At 34.2% G+C, this 18,098-nt stretch overlaps 1 protein-coding gene across 6 annotated transcripts in view; it reads left to right on the top strand.

The window, feature by feature from the left end:
• Nucleotides 1–18,098, top strand: part of ANO5 (anoctamin 5) — an 89,090-nt gene that overhangs the window by 30,991 nt on the left and 40,001 nt on the right. For all 6 annotated transcript variants that reach the window (XM_079101825.1, XM_079101824.1, XM_079101823.1 and 3 more), the window contains 5 exons: nucleotides 1,340–1,408; nucleotides 2,934–3,218; nucleotides 7,472–7,585; nucleotides 10,385–10,500; nucleotides 17,940–18,074. In XM_079101825.1, coding sequence (XP_078957951.1) covers nucleotides 1,340–1,408; nucleotides 2,934–3,218; nucleotides 7,472–7,585; nucleotides 10,385–10,500; nucleotides 17,940–18,074 — 719 coding nt within the window. The remainder of the gene's footprint in view (nucleotides 1–1,339; nucleotides 1,409–2,933; nucleotides 3,219–7,471; nucleotides 7,586–10,384; nucleotides 10,501–17,939; nucleotides 18,075–18,098) is intronic.

The following is an 18,098-nucleotide window of genomic DNA, read 5'->3' as shown; positions in this document are numbered from 1 at the left end:
TCATTACTTTGCTACAAGAAACAATGTATATATATTAATTGAAATTTCTTTACTGTCTTTATAACATTCTAAGTCTTAAACCTTTTGATTTGAATTCTTTCATAATTGTATTAGTGCTTAATTGAAAATGAGTATATTGCAAAATTTGACAGTTATTTAAAAAGTAAGCATGTCATAAATGTATTGATTAATGAGATTGATATTTTCTATATTCATGCATAAATAAAAATTAATCTTAGGATGAGGTGGTTCAGCTTGGATTATATTCTTTTTTCATGTTATGTGTTTTACAGTAAAGGAAAGTTGGTCAGATAAGCAAGTAGATTTATTGAAAGTGTTATTGTAACAGTATCAATGTTTTTTGAACTCCTGCAAAGTGATTTGGTGTTTAAAATAATGTTTTATGATTTGTCGGATAATGATTGTATGAGCTGTGTTACAAGGTTTGTTGAACTCAGGGAATGATTAACCATGTGATTTACAAAGTGTTCCTGCAATTAGAAGAATTATTCACCTTCTCAATACTGAAAGCAATATTTTGAATCCCCCTACCTGATTTTTGATTTTCTGGAAGTTTGCATATGCCTTACTTTGCAAAGCAGAAATGATGAAAATTTATCTGAGAAAGGAGAACTTGCAGTGTTATCACAGGCCTAGTCCATCAACATAGAAAGTGTGGAAGAATATCATATTAAATTACCTGTTATTCTTTGAAAAGTTTATAGAAACCTCAAGGTAGACATGTCCTAGAATATCCTAGTAAAGCTTTTTATAAATTTTTTCACTCTTAAATTCTTCTCACTTAAATCATAATTAAGGCCAAAAAATTTGGACCATCGATACATGGTTTTAAACCCCACAGTAATGTTCATTTATAATAATGAACTATAGTAAAATTTAGCTGCACTTTTTTTCTAAGTGAAGAAGCCATTCTGTTCTTTAAGATTAAAAAGTCGTGAACATATTGTGTGTTATAATTTGATTAAATTCGTAATTTATTTCAAGAGCACTCACCTTTGTAATATTGAGTCTTTCCAACTAGGAATATGATATGTCTCTCTGTGAGGGCTTTTTAAACTTTTGTGTTATTCAGTAAAGTTTTGTACAGCTCTTCAAATAGAGGTCCCGCATATTTCTTAGATAATTCTTTCACGTATTGTATTTTGTGTTTGCTGTTAATTATGGTACAGGTACAAGGCAACACATGACATTAAGATGGGGGTATTACATTGAATATTTTATAGGCAAACCTGAAAGGAACAAGAACATCTGGAGGCACAGCCTTTGTGTATTGAGTCTGCCTATAAAACAAAGTACTCATTTATTTGTTTTGCTATAGGAAAGAAGAAAAGAGTTTGAACTAAATCTGAGAAAAACGGGTCTTGAGTTGGAAGTGGAAGACAAAAGGGTAAATTTAATTGATAATTTATATAAGAATCTTACGTTTTAAGTGTTGTTTTCTCCTATTCTAGCCTTCAAGTGGATAGTTTTGTGTTTAGATCACTATGTATCAGATATCTGTACTGGGCATGGTAGGGTCTATGGTCTTACAGGTCAGTAGTGTAAAGGAAGATTGTTTACATAAGTAAGCAGATTAGATTAGTAGTAGTAACAGTGTCAATCTTTTGAACTCCTAAGTTGTATTAGAAAGACTCAGAAGTCAGCATATAGTCATGTGATTTAATGTTTAAAATAGTATTTTATGATTCATCACATGGTGGTCGTATTAGCTTTATTATCATTTTTGTTGAATTCAGAGAATGGGTAACCATTTGGTTTACAAAATCATATGTTCCTACAACTAGACGTAGAATTACTTTCTCAATTCTGGGGAAAAAAAATGTTTGAATGCCCTCTAGAATTTTAAAAGACCACTGGAACACTTTAAAAATGAGCATATGTAATAGCTATTCAGGATACAAAAGAAGTGAAGACATGGTCTTAGTTTCATTCTTATTTTGAAAATTGCCTATAATCTGGTATCCTAAGTAGTTAACCTGACTGTCTTACAGCATAACGTACTATTTAAGTCAAGATGCTCTGTTCATGAATATACCAAGTTCTTTAATTTTTAATCTCTGTCTTTAACCATTTCGCTGAAATAACTTTCAAAATTGTTTTTAAAGATATATTTAGGATCCTACCCTGTCTATATATATTTCTAATGCTTTCTAAATTTAATATTCTCTAGTTCTTATTTCTTCCCTACTTTTACTAACTAAAAATGTATATTATACCACAAATCTATAACTTATTCTGCTATATGATGAACCTTTATTAGTTCTTCCTCTTCAAGTAGGCTTTATACAAAAGCTGGATAAGAAAAGTGAGACCATCTTATAGTTTGTATATATCCTTTATATAACCTAAGCAAAATTCTGAGCTTATAGCTAGCCATTTCAGCTGAGTACATGGCACACTCCTGTAATCCCAGTGACTAGGGAGGCTGAGCCTAAGAATCACAAGTTCAAAGCCAGCTTCAGCAATTTAGCAAAGCCCTAAGTAACTTAATGAGACTCTGTGCCAGATAAAAAATAGAAAGGGCTAGGGATGTGGCTTAGTGGTAAAGTGCCCCCAAAAATTGTTTTTCAGAGATTGTTCATAACCATATATGACTGTGTATTTAGGGCTGTGTGTTGATTGACCCTGAAATATATTTTTAAAAACATTTCACTGTGTGTCTCTTTCTTTCTCACATGTGCATATATATAATACATATGTATATATACATATACATATATAACATTTATACATGTATAAAAATTTTATATCTGTTTTCAGAATTTATTTTTTTTAATTTTGCTATGGTTTTTCAGTAAATTATAAATGCTTTGACATTTTTGAGTTTTTTTTTTTTTTTTAAGTTTTGTTTCTTTAATCACTCAATAACAAATAATCAGTGAGCTTACTGATTTTGCCTTTATTTTATTCAGGACTCAGAAGATGGAAGAACTTATTTTGTCAAGATCCATGCACCTTGGGAGGTACTAGTTACTTATGCTGAAGTGTTGGGAATCAAAATGCCTATTAAGGAAAGTGATATTCCCCGACCTGAGAACAACCCTTTACGTTATATGCTTGGGCCTGTGAAGCTCCCACAGGAAGTGAGGTTTCCTCGTCCTGAATATTTCACTGCCCAATTCAGCAGACATCGGCAGGAGCTCTTCCTCATTGAAGATGAAGCAACCTTCTTTCCATCCTCGTCAAGAAACAGAATTGTAGGTAGAGAAGACCTTGCACATCTCTACAATTATGGCACGTGTATCTATGTGTGCTTCTATATATGTGCATATAAAATACTATGTGTGTAGAGCTTAAACATTTGGTGGTGTTGGGCAGGTTGGAAAATCTGTTTGGCTCACTTAAACCTGTTATCCTCTATGCCTCTCAAATTATTGTTTAAAAGAGTCATTGACACTGTGGATACAATAGCAAAAGCATCCATCCTGGAAAAACCCTTAACTGAGAGTCAGAGAACTTTGATTTTATAAGCTCTTTGTAAATTGCTCTTATAATCTTCAAGTTTGGTTTTATAAATTCAGTGCAAAGAATATTGATCATTTCAAGTTAAATTTGAATGTTTCGATTTCTTTATGTATATATAGAATTTGAGAAATCTCAGAATTTTCTCCCCCAACTTAAGGCTTTAAATGTTCACATACTTTCAGCCTTTTAAATCAGTATTTCCTCTCCATTTGTAGTATGAAGATCTTTTATGTTTCCCATTAAAGACCTCTCTCCTAAAGTATCCAAAGTTCTGTGCCACCATTTCTTTGTGTTTAGATTAGAACAGTATCCACTTCATAGGTTACCCTAAAAATTAAAGGAACTAAGATATGAAAAGGTTTGAACAGTTCATGGCACATGCCAAATGCTCAACAAATATTAGATATTATCCTTTGGAAGAAAATTTCAGGTTTCGTGTTGCCCTTATACATTGTTGTATATTAGTTCAATCATCTGGTTTCTAAAAACCTCAAGACCCTTGTACCCTTGAGGTGATGGCTCTCTTTTTCTAAGGAGAGGAAAAGCTTGATTCCATTTTATTCCTAGTTCCTAAGTAAATATTTTAAAATTTAATTGACAGGAATATTAAAATGTAATTCTGAGGATTTTGGTATGAAAACATGAATTCACAAACTGAAAGGTTTCTCCCTTTTCATTAACAATATTAAAAATTAGCAACAAAAACTTAAAGAGGCAACCACTAAGGGAGTAAAGAGCATGAGACATGGAATCACGTGGCCTGGTTTTAAGTCATAATTCAGCTATTTTCTAAATAAGATAACTTCTTGAAACAGTGACAGTGTGTTATAATAAGAATCAATTGAAGGAAAATATGCAAAACCTCTGAAAACTGTAATCTAGTAATACTTGTCCCATTAAAAGTGAACACACAAGAATGAAATAGGAGCTTTATCAGGCATAGAAATGTTACTATTTCTTTATGTCTTCTTGATCCATGTAAACAGTGTCAGTACAGAGTAACTAAACATTAAATTACATTCCCCTCCTTTAGAAGGGATGACTACTATTCTTGCTTTGTTATGCAAGTCATTTGGAAGATTAATATTAAAAAAGTCACAGAATCACAAACATGCAGAAAGGCCACCACTTCCTTACACAAAAAGTACTTCTACAAGGGAATCGCCTGCCCAGCAACTGTGTGTTCAACTTCAGACAGATGCCACTTTTGATATTAATTATGGTGGCCAGGGATTATTGTTTCAAAATATCTTAAGTAATCTCCTACATTTTTCTCTTTAGAAATATGCCCTTACCTCCACCAGGAAAGAGATTATGTCTCAACTGAAGGCACATATGGTTATTCACATATTTTAAAAATAAAGTGTTTTAATTAAGGTATAGACATTGCTTTTTTGGAGATACTGGTATTGCATAATTAATAGACTATAGTATACTATAAAGATACTTTCATATGCACTGGGAAACTGTAAAATCTGTATAACTTGCTTTATTGCAGTGGTCTGCTCTTTATTATGCAATATCTCTGAGGCATGCCTATATTATTTCACTTTTCATTGAGAAACACACTCTACCTAGAATTAATTTTTTGTGCATGGTAGAAAATGGAAATTGGTTTTCCCCATTATATATGGTTAGCTAACTTGTAGCAATTATTGAAAACAGTCAACTTTTCTTACTATTTTGTAGTGCTTCCTTTGTCATGACTCAAATTATCCACTGTCAACCTAGATTAAATAATCAGAGAGACCTTCTCCAAAGAATAAGATATTTATTTGGGAATATGCATGCCATTCTAAACACAAGTGTAATCAAAGAGATTGAGGCAAGGGCAAGTTTCTAAAGAGAAATGATTCTGATAGCCTTTTGTGGCAGTATCAGGCAAACATGCAGAAGGATCCTTCCTATATATAACCTCCCAGTTTTATTTGGAGTTTGTTGTTAGGGTGACATAGTGACTCCATTTTGATTCTGACAACTTTCATATTTCTTTCACACTACAAATGCATAGGTTACTTTTGGACCCTAATCTGTTTCTTTCATCTTTGTATCTATTTTTGTCTCAATACTGAAAATGAATTTACCAGCATTGTGTAGCCTTGGGAAGCAGGGACAGTTAAAGAAATCCCCTATGCTTTTCTTTCTGGGAACAAGCTCACTGTAAAGAACCACTCTTCCCCATGTAATCATTGGGGGAGATGATACCCAGAGATACCTCTACCACCTCATCAGTTTGATTACACAGCACCATTTATCCAACACTTTATCCTAAATTTACCTGGAAATTGAAGTGTCAAATTATGCTAGCGAATTGCCTTTATGAAAAGAAAAAATGAAACTCTATCTCTTTGTCAAGTGGTATAGTTTGGAGTCAGGTGTCCAGGCTAAACTCCACAGAGACTCAGAGATAATATGTCAGTTCTGTTGCTGTTTACATTTAAAATAGTTCCAAGAAAACTTATGAAAGACACTGCTAGCTTGTAAAACTGCAGAGAGGCCTATTGGCTTTAAAAGGATTTACATTCATCACAAAGGAAGGGAGAAGGGAAGTGGGGGCATTTCCCTTCTGGGACCAGGGAAAATTCAGTTCTTTTAGAATTTGGCTTAACCTCACCATTTATCCCTTTTATTATTACATTGTAGTAACAAAAGCTGACACTCTCCTTCCAGATTCTCAGTCTTTGTTTCATAAAGGGTTAGTTTAACTGTTTGTCACCATTGATCCCTCAGAACAAAGACCCTGTTAGTTGACATGAAGGAACTTTAAACTTTTCATCCTCACAGGAACCAGAACCTTGACCTGTGATGCTCCCTTAGTCTCACATTTCTATTAGGATATATCCTAATAGAACCAAAGTGTGTTCTGCCTGGTCTTACAAATGTTTGAGGATTTCATGGTTAAAATATTCTTTCTATTGTCATAGTTCCCATCTCTCTCGTGCAATAATCTTTTGATAATATCTTTTCTTAGCTTAAGTCCAGATTTGATTTTGTTTGACAGTACTATAATTATTACCATAGCTTTGTAATATATCTTAATATCTGGTAAAGCAAAATTTTTCACTCAAGACAAACTTCTTATTTTGATGACTATTTCCTAAGGAAATAATCCAAAGTATATAAAAGAGTTTTATCATACTGTTGGTTAAAATGCAAACTACTTTACATAAATTATGATTTCTTTACTAAGATGGAATATTAAACTTCCCTTGACATACATGGCAGATTAGATAATGATGATTCAAGGACAATCATCATTCTAATCAGCAAGTTCTTGAATGATGAAATGTAAAAGAAAGGGGTGGGAAATGTATTTAAAATAGTGTTGAGGGATCAAATCAAACAATCATTGAAGCAGAAATTATGAAAAGTTCCTGAAGACAAAAAGCAGATGAAATTGAATTGATAGAGATACAAGAGCAGGGAAAACCAAAACCCAAGTTCTAAACAGGAAAAAACTTATATATAGATGTAAGTGATCACAAAGTTATAGAGATATGATAATCTTGAGTCAATAAATTCATCTCAAGATAATATCAAGTAAAGGTCCAGCATAAATAATCACAGTGATTAAGTGAAGAAATATCCAAAAGAGCTTGACTAAGTATTGATTCTACTTTGTATTTCTCCAAGTGAACTGTTGGTGATATTAAGACTCTATCTTGAAACCTTGACTATACTTGGAATTCTGCACAAAAGACTCCCAAAGGAACTTGGGATGAAAGTACCAAAGTACATTATGATCAATCCACCCATACCCTTCACTGTAGGAGAGGGGGTCTCTTAGAAACAGGAACTGAAATACCTGCAGATGCCTCACAACCCCATATCCTGTCTTTTCTCCCAAACAACCAAGGGAAGCTTCTTTCTGTAATCTCAACCTGTGTCCACATTTAGACAGAATGGACATTGTTAAATTGTGATTGAAAACTGTGAAAAGTACAAAGTTCTGAAATGTGCTAGTCTCTTCGTATTTACCTCGTAGGTATATTATATTCTCTCACGGTGTCCTTTTGGCATAGAAGATGGGAAGAAAAGGTTTGGGATTGAAAGACTGCTGACTTCCAACACTTATTCATCTGCCTACCCACTCCATGATGTAAGTACAGATTTGGCTTTGAAATGCAAGGTTCATTTCCTCTCACATTTGGAGATTGTTTTGTTGTGAGATAGAACCGTCCTCTTGCTTTCCTTTTTCTTATAATTTGCCTAATTCTCTCTCATGATGGGAAAATTCCTGAAGACCTCAATCTAAGAACTCCCCCAACTGTGCTGAAAAACATTGTTAATGACTGTTGACACTGAGATTTCCAATGGAAGTTCATTTTTAAAAAAGTATTTACATTTTCATGTGAATTTTTTTAAATCCATTTTGAAAACAGTCACATTAGAAAACATTTTAGAAGATAATATTTGGAAATTTCTATCTGAACCCATCAAGTCTTTTCTCTTAAAGTTTTTATTTTATTTTTATAGCTCTTGAGATTGAATGCAGGACCATTCATATGCTCAAATACTCTACCACTGAGCCACATTCTCAACCCTTTTTCAAAAATTTTATTGTGATACAGGCTAAGTTCACCAGGCTGGCTTCTATCTAGTAATCCTCTGTCCTTGGCCTTTTTAGTAACTGGAATTACAGGCGTGCGCTACCATGCCTGTCTTCTCAAAAAGTTTTGAAGCCATAAAAGACTTAAGTTACATGCATTCATATATTCATTAATCAAATACATAATTGGTTTTAATTACATGGAAACATTCTGCTAGGTGTAATTGGAACACAACCAGGAATCCAAGCTCACAGATTAGGCAGTGACTAGAAATAAAGCTTGTGTACTAACTCCACTACATGCTAGAGGTTTCACTCTGTAAGACATTCAGACTAATAATTGAGATTAAGAATTTTTCTTTGGGACCGGCAAATCAAAAAATACTGAGTCTCATAGCTTCCAGAATGAAGTGACTTTTTACATGATGCACCCATTGAATAAAACTTGAAAACAGCCTGGCAACCAAGAACTAGTTTCTGGGGGTTCTGAGGGAAATCTACTGATTTGGATAGTCAGTGTACGCATTTCACCATCTGCTAGCAGTAGGAATCATGTGGCTGAATGCATTTAATTTAGTTTGGGATCATCTCTTGGATCTTTTCTTTTATTCCACCTTAATCTTCCATACTTAAAGACTTTCTGATGATAGGCTCTTTGCATGAAATATACTCTTCAGCAATATAGAAGAAACAAATATTTCCACTGAAAGAAGTAGTAGATAAATCATTGCCCATTTTCTGAAGGTGGTGGTGTTACAACAATTTCCAAAATCCCAAAGCAAAAAACTCTTTCCCAAGCTTCTGTGCCTTGCTCTATTAATCGATAGTATGAGAATTAACTCCAGGCCAGTTCAACACTGATTTGTTTGTTAATTTTCATGTTTTATATAAGGATAGAGTAGAATTTTCCAAAATGCCAGGTATCTTCAATAAGAATATCAATTCAGTTGCACCTAACAAGTTTTAGAAACCTCAACCATCCTCTTCCCTCCTATAATGACCATCCCCCCCACACAAACACACTGCACCAAGACACAAATATTTTTCCTCCAGGGCAGAAACATTCCTTGGAGATTATGAATTCTAAATGCCAAAGGCATTTTGTAAAGTAGAGAAATCTAAAGTAAATTAATCAATATGCTTCAACACATTCTGTGTCAGTCTTTCTTCACAAAAGGGCTTATTGTTTTATGGGATTTTTTCTGTTTGTATGTTCATTGTTAGGGCATTAATTCTCTTCTTCCAATGTCATGTCATAAGGCCAAACTAACATCCTCACTCACCAGCAAATTTAATCTATACATCTAACTTTTTAGCAGAGCCATACTCATAGGAAATTTAGTGACTTGTCAGTGAAATACTGACTTGTCCTTAGAAATACCTATAACTTACTGTCAATTGTACTTTTCTTGCCTTCACTTCTGAATGCAAGTTGAGGTACTGGATTTTCCACTTTTTGCTATACAGAATCGCTTATACAAGATTCCCACATAAGCCACATTTTTTCTTTCTTTTTTTTTTTTTTTTCATTTTATTTCTCAAAATTCAGTAGAGTTAGCTACAGAAAAAGAAAGAAGTTGGAATCTATACAATACAAAATTTTTACATTATACATGTCAATTTTTACATGTGCTAAATGTTAAACTAGGTGTTCATTCAATGTGGTCTTCAGTAGTTCAGTTATCTACACAAATAGTAGAAGAGAATGTATTAAATAGCTACTCTATACTCAGTACTTTATTTGCTAGGTCAGGAAGGGATCTTATTAAAGCTACTTATTATCTAACAATAGGTGGGGAACTTATATATGAAATAATACTGAGGTTCTTAAATGCTAAAATTTGAAATAATATTGTACATTTGTTGGCAAGTGGTTATTGGTGATAACCAAAGAGAACAGGACAAGAATCTTTTCTTGGCATAGCAGTGTGATTTAGATCATTCACTTAACTTTGCTTTGGGTTTAATAATTCTTCCATCTGTAAAATAAAAGCATTGGCCTATCTCTTAATTCTGAGCCAGCTACATAGCAATTGAATCTCTAAGCTCAGACTTAAGAGAACTTGAATAGAGAAGGCAGGGCATTCTAGGTGAAGGGAATAGCTTGAGCAGAGGTTAAGCCTCAAATTCTAACTCCTATTTTTAGATAACTGGGTAAAAACTTAGTAAATAATTGCTCTTATTATGGTTTTTGATGGGTTTTAGTAATTAGTTTTATATCAGTGGAATGTTAAACATAAATCTAAAACTAAAAGAGAGCATTAATCTTGTCCACTAGCCTCCTGGAGATAAAAAGACATTCATTTGCTTTTCTCTTGTCTTTTATTTCCCTCTTTCGAATATTTGTAGGGCCAATATTGGAAGCCAGCAGAACCTCCCAATATTGTCAATGAAAGGTATATCCTTTATCAAAATTGGGCACGGTTTTCCTATTTTTACAAGGAGCAGCCTTTAGATTTGATTAAGTAAGTATCTTTCAATGAATAATATGCTATTGTATTTTGCTACCATTTTCATCCAGTACATTTTGTCTCATAATTTTCACTATCAAGTAATTCATTTGGGAACAGAATATTGTTGCCAAAATCTGTGATATTTAACATCAACATGGTGGTTGATATTAAGCCTTGCAATTTACCTAGGCTGGATTCATCTTCAAGTTAAGAGAGGTTCATCTGTAGAAGAAAAATAACAACAGTACTTTCTCTTGGAATTACTTGATAATTAAATAGACACATATTTGCTAACCTAGGAACCAGCACTTATTTCTCAGTTTATATTAGTTTAGATTTTCTTGTAGGGTATAAGAATTTAGAAGATAGGAGGAAGATAACAAATGGATTTTTGTGTGAATGTTGATCTTAGAGACCTGTAAGTCATTTGCTCAATAACCTCAACTGTCTGCAGTTTTATTAACTGAGCAAGAAGAATATGGTTCTCAAGTTGAAAGATAACAGCATTCCATTACACAGGCCATTAAGAGACCTGCTATGATATCAGGAAAGGAAAAATCAGATTACAGACCCTTCTGCCACTAGAGGCAGTATTTTTTATATAATTTATGCTTGTACTGTGATGTTTGCACATAGCCAGTTAGTCAGTCATTACTCAAACTCATTCTTGGATGATGATTTTAAGTGTTGAATAAAGGTCACTTAACTTTTTAAGTAACAGAATAGCTTATTTGTGAGAAAAAGTAAGTAATAAAGATGTGAAAAGTTTTAAGTGGAAATTCCATTTCTAGCAAACTCCACAGAAGGAATTTCTCTTGCTTTGTAATGTCTATTTAGTTCTATTTTTATGTGTTTGCATAAGAGAACATACATAAATATATTTTTCACCTATGATATTTTTTGATGTACTCATTAACTATCCATAAACAATTTTTGGTAAAGTGTCTGTTACAGTCTTTTGGCATTTTTATCTCTTTTATTGTACTGAGAATTTCTTTTTCTCCACTAAGTAATATATCACTGATATCCTTTTTTGTAGATGTACAAAGGTCTTTCTCTCTTTAAATGCAAAAGCGAAAGCTTTATTATGCATTTTTATAGGGAATTTGAGTTTTTCTGTTGAAAAGCATTAGATTGTTTCACATTTTTCCCTGTTTCATTCAGTGTTGTCAGAAACATCTGCTGTTGAATATATTGGTAGGATATTTTTTAAGAAACAAAATTGTGAGAATGAAGGTTTCCATGTTTTACATTATTCAAAATGTGCTTATTCACTTAACATTATTCAGCTGTCTACCATATGTGAGCAGGGCTATAAGTATTCCCCAGGGTTGGTTTTCACATCCCTGAATCCATGGACACATTATGTTACAGATCATTGCTGGTGTATTTACAATACTTTGCTGACACCTGCTAATTTCCTTTTACAACTGGAAGGAAGTTCAGATATTTCACTGGATACAGTGTGTGTCTTAAATTCGATAACTATAAAAATTTTCATCCTATAATTGAATCATTTCCCACAGATAGTAAATTTCAGTGTGTTTCATTTTCAACAATGGAGTAATTTTTAAATAAATTTAAAATTTTAGCAAAAAATTTATTGTCAGTAATTGATAACTGAGTATAAAGGTGTTTAGTAGATAACCAAAAAGGCAAAAGAAAAAAAACTGTGTTATCACAGAAGTAGCAACTGCAGGAAAGAACCATTATCCCTAGAATTTGTCACAGTGATTGTGTAAAGGAATCTTCATTCTTAAGAATGGACAATGAAGTATGTAGTGGTAAGGGATGACAATGTATTCAACTTATTTTCAAATGGTTCAGGTAAAGTTATATGTGTGCACACTCATATACACCTGTCGCTGGCTCTTTGCGGTACAAAATCCGTGGATATTTGTCACCGCCTGCAGCAACAACTTGCACGGGTCTTATGGGTGGTGGACTGGAAACTGAGCTACTTCTATCTTTCTCTTTAGTGCACTGCTTTCTTGCTTGTTTATAGAGGATAGAGGAAATGAGGTTTACTTGCTTTGAGAGGAGAGAGAGAGAGAGACTTTGCTTATCAGAGAGAGAGACTTTGCTTAAGAGAGAGAGGGACCTTGAGAGAAGGACAGACTTTGCTTAGAGCTTAGAGGAAGAGAGACTTGCTACGCCTCACTTAAGGTCTGCTGCTTCTTACTGGTGCGTCCTGCATCCTGTGAACTAAGGGTACGTCTACCTAAGGTGCTTTAGTGATGCATCTCAGTTCTCTGCTCTGTGATCTGCCTTCCGCCGCTGCCCCTACTCGATGCTTCTATCAGCTAGCCACTTCTTCTTCCTAGCTGCCATTCCGCTGTCTTGTCTTTCTGCTTGCCACTTCTACTAGGTGCTGTGTTCTTCTTTTTACTAGCTGCTGTGTTTGCTAGCTGCCGCGGCTTTTCCCTACTAGCTGCCGCTGTGTGTCTTCTTCTACTAGCTGCTGCTCTGTGTGTCGCGCTATCTTGCTCCCCCTACGCTTATATCACTTCCAGGAGGCAGAGAGCAGGGCCACGCCTCTTACGCAAAGATTAGGCCAGACGCTTGAGCAGGCACAATTAGGAGTGCTCAAGAACACATGCGCATACATTGTGTGCGTGGACAATAAATCACCTGAGTGTGCTTATGTCAATTAACCTCCTCGCTGCCAATGTGATCAGGTGCCGCCCTGGCGGGTCAACATGGCACAGCCCCCAACATACACCCACAAAAAGAGAAAGAGAAAATGCACGTGTAGCAAAATGTTTACAATGAAAGAATCAAAGCATTCTGTGAATTGTACTTCCAACTTTTTTTGTGTTTGAATCATTTCCAAATAAAACTTTAGTAAAAGGAGAGTCCAGACAGACTCATACCTTTATGATCAATTTATTTTCTACAAAGGTGCCTGAAAATTCAATGGGGATGATGCTGGTATAAATGGATATGTGCATATGCATCCAAAACATGAATCTTGATACTTTACCATAGGAAGATTTAAATTAACTTGAAATGGATTGGAGAACTAAGTTTAAAAGCAGAAACTGCAAAGTCTTTTTTTTTTGGTCCCAGGGATTGAACCCTGGGGTGCATAACCAGAGCGACATTCCTAGGCCTTTTTATTTTTTTATTTTGAGACAGGGTCTCACTAAGTTGCTTAGGACCTCACTAAGTTGTTGAGGCTGGCTTTGAACCTGCCTCAGCCTCTGGAGCTGCTGGGATTACAGGTGTGTTACACCATGCCCAGCAGAAAACTGAGAGTGTTTTCAAAAGAATATAGAGAAAAATCTATATGATTTTGGTTTAGGCAAGAATTAAGATAAGATACAAAAATAGCATAAGAAAATGATGTTTGATTTAATCAAAATTGAAAATATTATCTCCTTAACAATTACAAAAATCAAAAGACAAATTATAGACTGATAGAAAATCTTTATAATAGACATCAATAGAAGACTTTATCTACAGTATTTAAGGAACTCTTACAACTCATTAATAAGGCAAAATAATTTTCAGTGACAAAATATTGTGGTTTACAGGAGGAATGAAAATTAAAATGTTATTGAGATACCTCTTCTTACCTACTACTAGTTCAGCTAAAATCAAAAAGACTCATAAGAAACACTGGTGGGGCTGCAGCATCATGTGAAATCTCAAACACTGCTGGTGGGAATACATTGTGGTACTGCACCTTTACAAACCAGTGTGAAGGTTCTTTAAATGCATACTTTCAGTGTTAGCAGTTTCACATATGAAGAACTGGAGAAAAGGAAGCAAATGTCCACAGAAGCATCACTATGTGAATATTCAGGGCAGCTTAACTAGTGATAATAAAAATGTGGAAACAACTCAGCTATCCATGTACTGATGAATGTATAAACAAATGATCATTCATACATTCATACAATGAATATATTCCCTCAGAAATAAACAGAAACAATGCATGCCACATCTTCCTTTCATCCCTGGGGTTGCATTAACATTGCAGACCACTGAAAAATACATACTCTGCATTTTCATTTAAAAACATTATTATTTAAAAGGCACAGCTATTGGGACTGACTTCAGAATAGTGGTTACCTAGAGCTGGGTATTGGGGAAGGGTTCACTACAAAGGGCACAAGGAAACATTTTAGTTGATGGAAGTGCTGTGTATATAATTGGAATTGGACTTGTAGTTACATGAAACGAAGGCCTGCATTTGAACCAAGTGTACTTATTGTATGTGAATTATACTGTTAGTCAACTTTTCATTGTTGTGACCAAAATATCTGACAAAAACGAGTTTGAAGAGAAGAAAATTTTATTTGGCTTTAAGGTTCCAGAGGTCTCAGTTCATGGTTGCCTGTTTCATTGATTTGGGCCTGGGATAGAGCAGAAATCATGGCAGAAGGGCACAGTGGAGGAAAGCTGCTCAACACAAGGTAGCCAGGAAGCACACATACACAGAGAGGGGCACCAAGGACATGTCCCTCCAATGTCCTACTTTCTGCAGCCATTTCCACCTTTCTACAGATAACTACCCAGTGGTCCATTCAAATGATGAATCCATCAAATGAGGTAATATCTCACATGATTCAGTCTTTTCCTGAAAGCCCTTCCTCTGAACCTTGATGCCTTGGGAACAGTGGTTTCAAACAATCTGGGGACAATTCCAGATCTAAACCATAACATACTCTATTTGGTTTGATTGAAAACAAACAAACAAACAAACAAAAAACTCCTCTTAAGGTTTACCTTTGGGATAAAAGAGTAATTTTGGGGTGCAATGGGAAAACCCAGATGGGGAGAAAGACTGCAGTCAGCTAAGTAAGTGCTATTGAAATTGTCCAGCAATGAATATTGAAGATCCTATCCAAAGCGTTGGGAACAGAATAGAGGAGAGACCATGGGTCAGAAAACTATTTATGACAGTTTTTGTGGGATCTAGTGGGTGACTACACATGAAGAATAATAGAGAAGTCAGGATGACTGTGGTGCCTAGAAAGAGAGTCAGAATACAGGAATCTAAATCCCTAGATGTCAGATATTTTATGTTATCTCCATACCAAATTTCATTTCCAGTGTCCGAATATTTTTAAGTGATTTTTCTGTCACCAGAGCAATGATCATTTTGTTGGATTAAATAATATATTGGGAGGGGATTGTAATACCAGAATTTGTCATTGCCATACATTTCTACACTCTTATAGTTTAAGTCCAAAGTTTAGTAAAATATTTGCTAGACTTCCAGATATAATAAATTCTCATGATTTCCTCTAATCAGTGTTTTAACTATTTTTTCTCCTTAAAATATTCATGAAATCTGGAAAGTAGTTTGTCCTTTAAAAATAAGGTTGTTGAAATATTCAATTTTCTTTTGAATTTCTGAGAAATTCTTAAGTCTATGGGGGTAACATAACATTATGCCTCCTAAAATTTTTGCTTCTGTAATTGTTAAAACATCAAAGGAGAAGAAGCATAGTGAATATGATCTTCCACAAAAGAAAATATAAAATACTTCATACCTTTTTTTCCTGACTTTGATGTTATATAGTATTATAGTAATTATTACACGTCAGTAAAATACTGCGATAGCCTGATGCAGTGGTGCACACCTGTAATCCCAGAGGCTGGGGAGGCTGAGACAGGAGGATTGCAAGTTCAAAGCAAGCCTCAGCATTGGTGAGGTGCTAAGCAACTCAGTGAGACCCTGTCTCTAAATAAAATACAAAATAGGACTGGTGATGTGGCTGTGGTTGAGTGCCCCTGAGTTGAATCCCCAAAACTGCCCCCCCAAAAATAAAGCAAGTTCATTCACCCTAATTGAGAGTAACTATAAGGAAGTTATGAATGGTGGATTAACTAGTAGAGTGTTATAGCTTAATTTCACATCATGGTGATTTGGAAAATAAGAAGGGAAAATAAAAATACAAAAGGTTTATCATTACTGAAAGCAATGAAGGAAGATAATAGAAACAGATGCATATTTAGAAAACAGTTTTGAAAAATGAAGAATGGAGTTCAGTAAAACTAATATTGAATATGAGAGAGATATATTTTGAAATTCTCATTGGGAAATGATGCTTATAACCTTTATAGACCTGGATGCATGTATGGGAACAGAAATTTACATGCTTCCATAGAAATGCTCTTGAACTCAAAACTAATCACATCTACCTGTCTAGGAAGCTGTTGAAAGGCTCACAGATTTGGTGAGCTAGTCTCTATATGAATAAGGAGGAGGAATAAGCAGTTAAGAAGCAACAATAAAACCTGGTTTTCTGAATCAGAGAAAACTATGCTCTTAGGTTCCTAAAGGAAGACTTAGTTAAAAGAAAATGAACTTGAATCTGAGACTTGAACATTTATGCTCAATAATACTGTCATATATCAACCTTTTGTGAAGCAAGAACTGAACTACATATTTTGTGGACATTTTAATTAAACAGTCATTTTAAGTTCCTTGATCAGCTACCTATGTCACAATCCTATGTGCCTCCCTCAGAGATTCAAACTAGGAAGAAGATGAAAATGTATACTTACAGTGTGTTCAAAGTATTTTTGTCCATATCAGAAATTAGGTAAAACCATTCTAATTGGAGTAAGAGAAAATCTTAGAGTTGTTTTAATTTGCATTTCTCTAATTACTAGAGATGTTGAACACTTTTTCATATATTTGTTAATTGCCTGTATGTCTTCTTTTATGAAGTGTCTGTCCAGTTCCTTGGCCCATTTATTGACTGGGTTCGTTGTATTTTGGGTGTAAAGTTTTGTAAGTTCTTTATAAATTTTGGAGATAAGTGCTCTTTCTGAAGTGGGTGTGGAAAAGATTTTCTCCCACTCTATGGGCTTTCTTTTCACATTATTGATTGTATCCTTTGCTGAGAAAAAGCTTTTTAGTTTGGTATGAATCTACATCATGTACAACCATAGAAACAAAATGATGTATACCATTTGTGTACAATGAATCAAAAAACAGTCTATGAAAAATTTAAAAAAAATAAAGAAATAAAGAAAAAAATTAAGTAAAGCAAAAATCCATGCAGATTATGATTATGATTTTAATTTGTCAGATTATTTGCTAGAAGTTGCATTGCAGAGTACCTTGTAATTTATTTAAAAAATGTTTACTACAAACAGAAAAACAACATGTATCCCATTTGTTTAAATAAAAAAAAATGTTTACTATCTCAAAAATTTAGAAGCTCTTCAAAAATTTAAATTTATATTACATTCCAGCAACTCCATCTATGTGCTGCTTCTTTTAATCCCTTATACAATGGAATAAACATTTTCCTGTGTTTTATCATGTGGAAAGGAAGTTTAGAGAGTTGGGGAACTCTACCAAAATTACACATTTAGAAAGTAGTGGTGCCAAAATTAGAATGCCTGCCTGTCTGAATACAAAACCAAGGCTCCCCAGACTATAATCTTCTTCTAATTTCTGATTTTCTTTTCATTCTTTTTCACAGGAACTATTTTGGAGAAAAAATTGGTATCTATTTTGTTTTTCTTGGATTTTATACTGAAATGCTCCTAATTGCAGCTGCAGTTGGCTTAGCCTGTCTTATTTATGGGATATTATCAATGGATGCTAATGAAAGCAGGTAAAGTACAGCTGAGTTCCTCAG

The sequence above is a fragment of the Sciurus vulgaris genome (assembly GCF_902686455.1).
Source record: "Sciurus vulgaris genome assembly, chromosome: 11".
Classification (NCBI taxonomy): Eukaryota; Metazoa; Chordata; class Mammalia; order Rodentia; family Sciuridae; genus Sciurus; species Sciurus vulgaris.
Note: the sequence above shows the minus strand (reverse complement) of the source record. Positions and strands in the feature narration are given on the sequence as shown.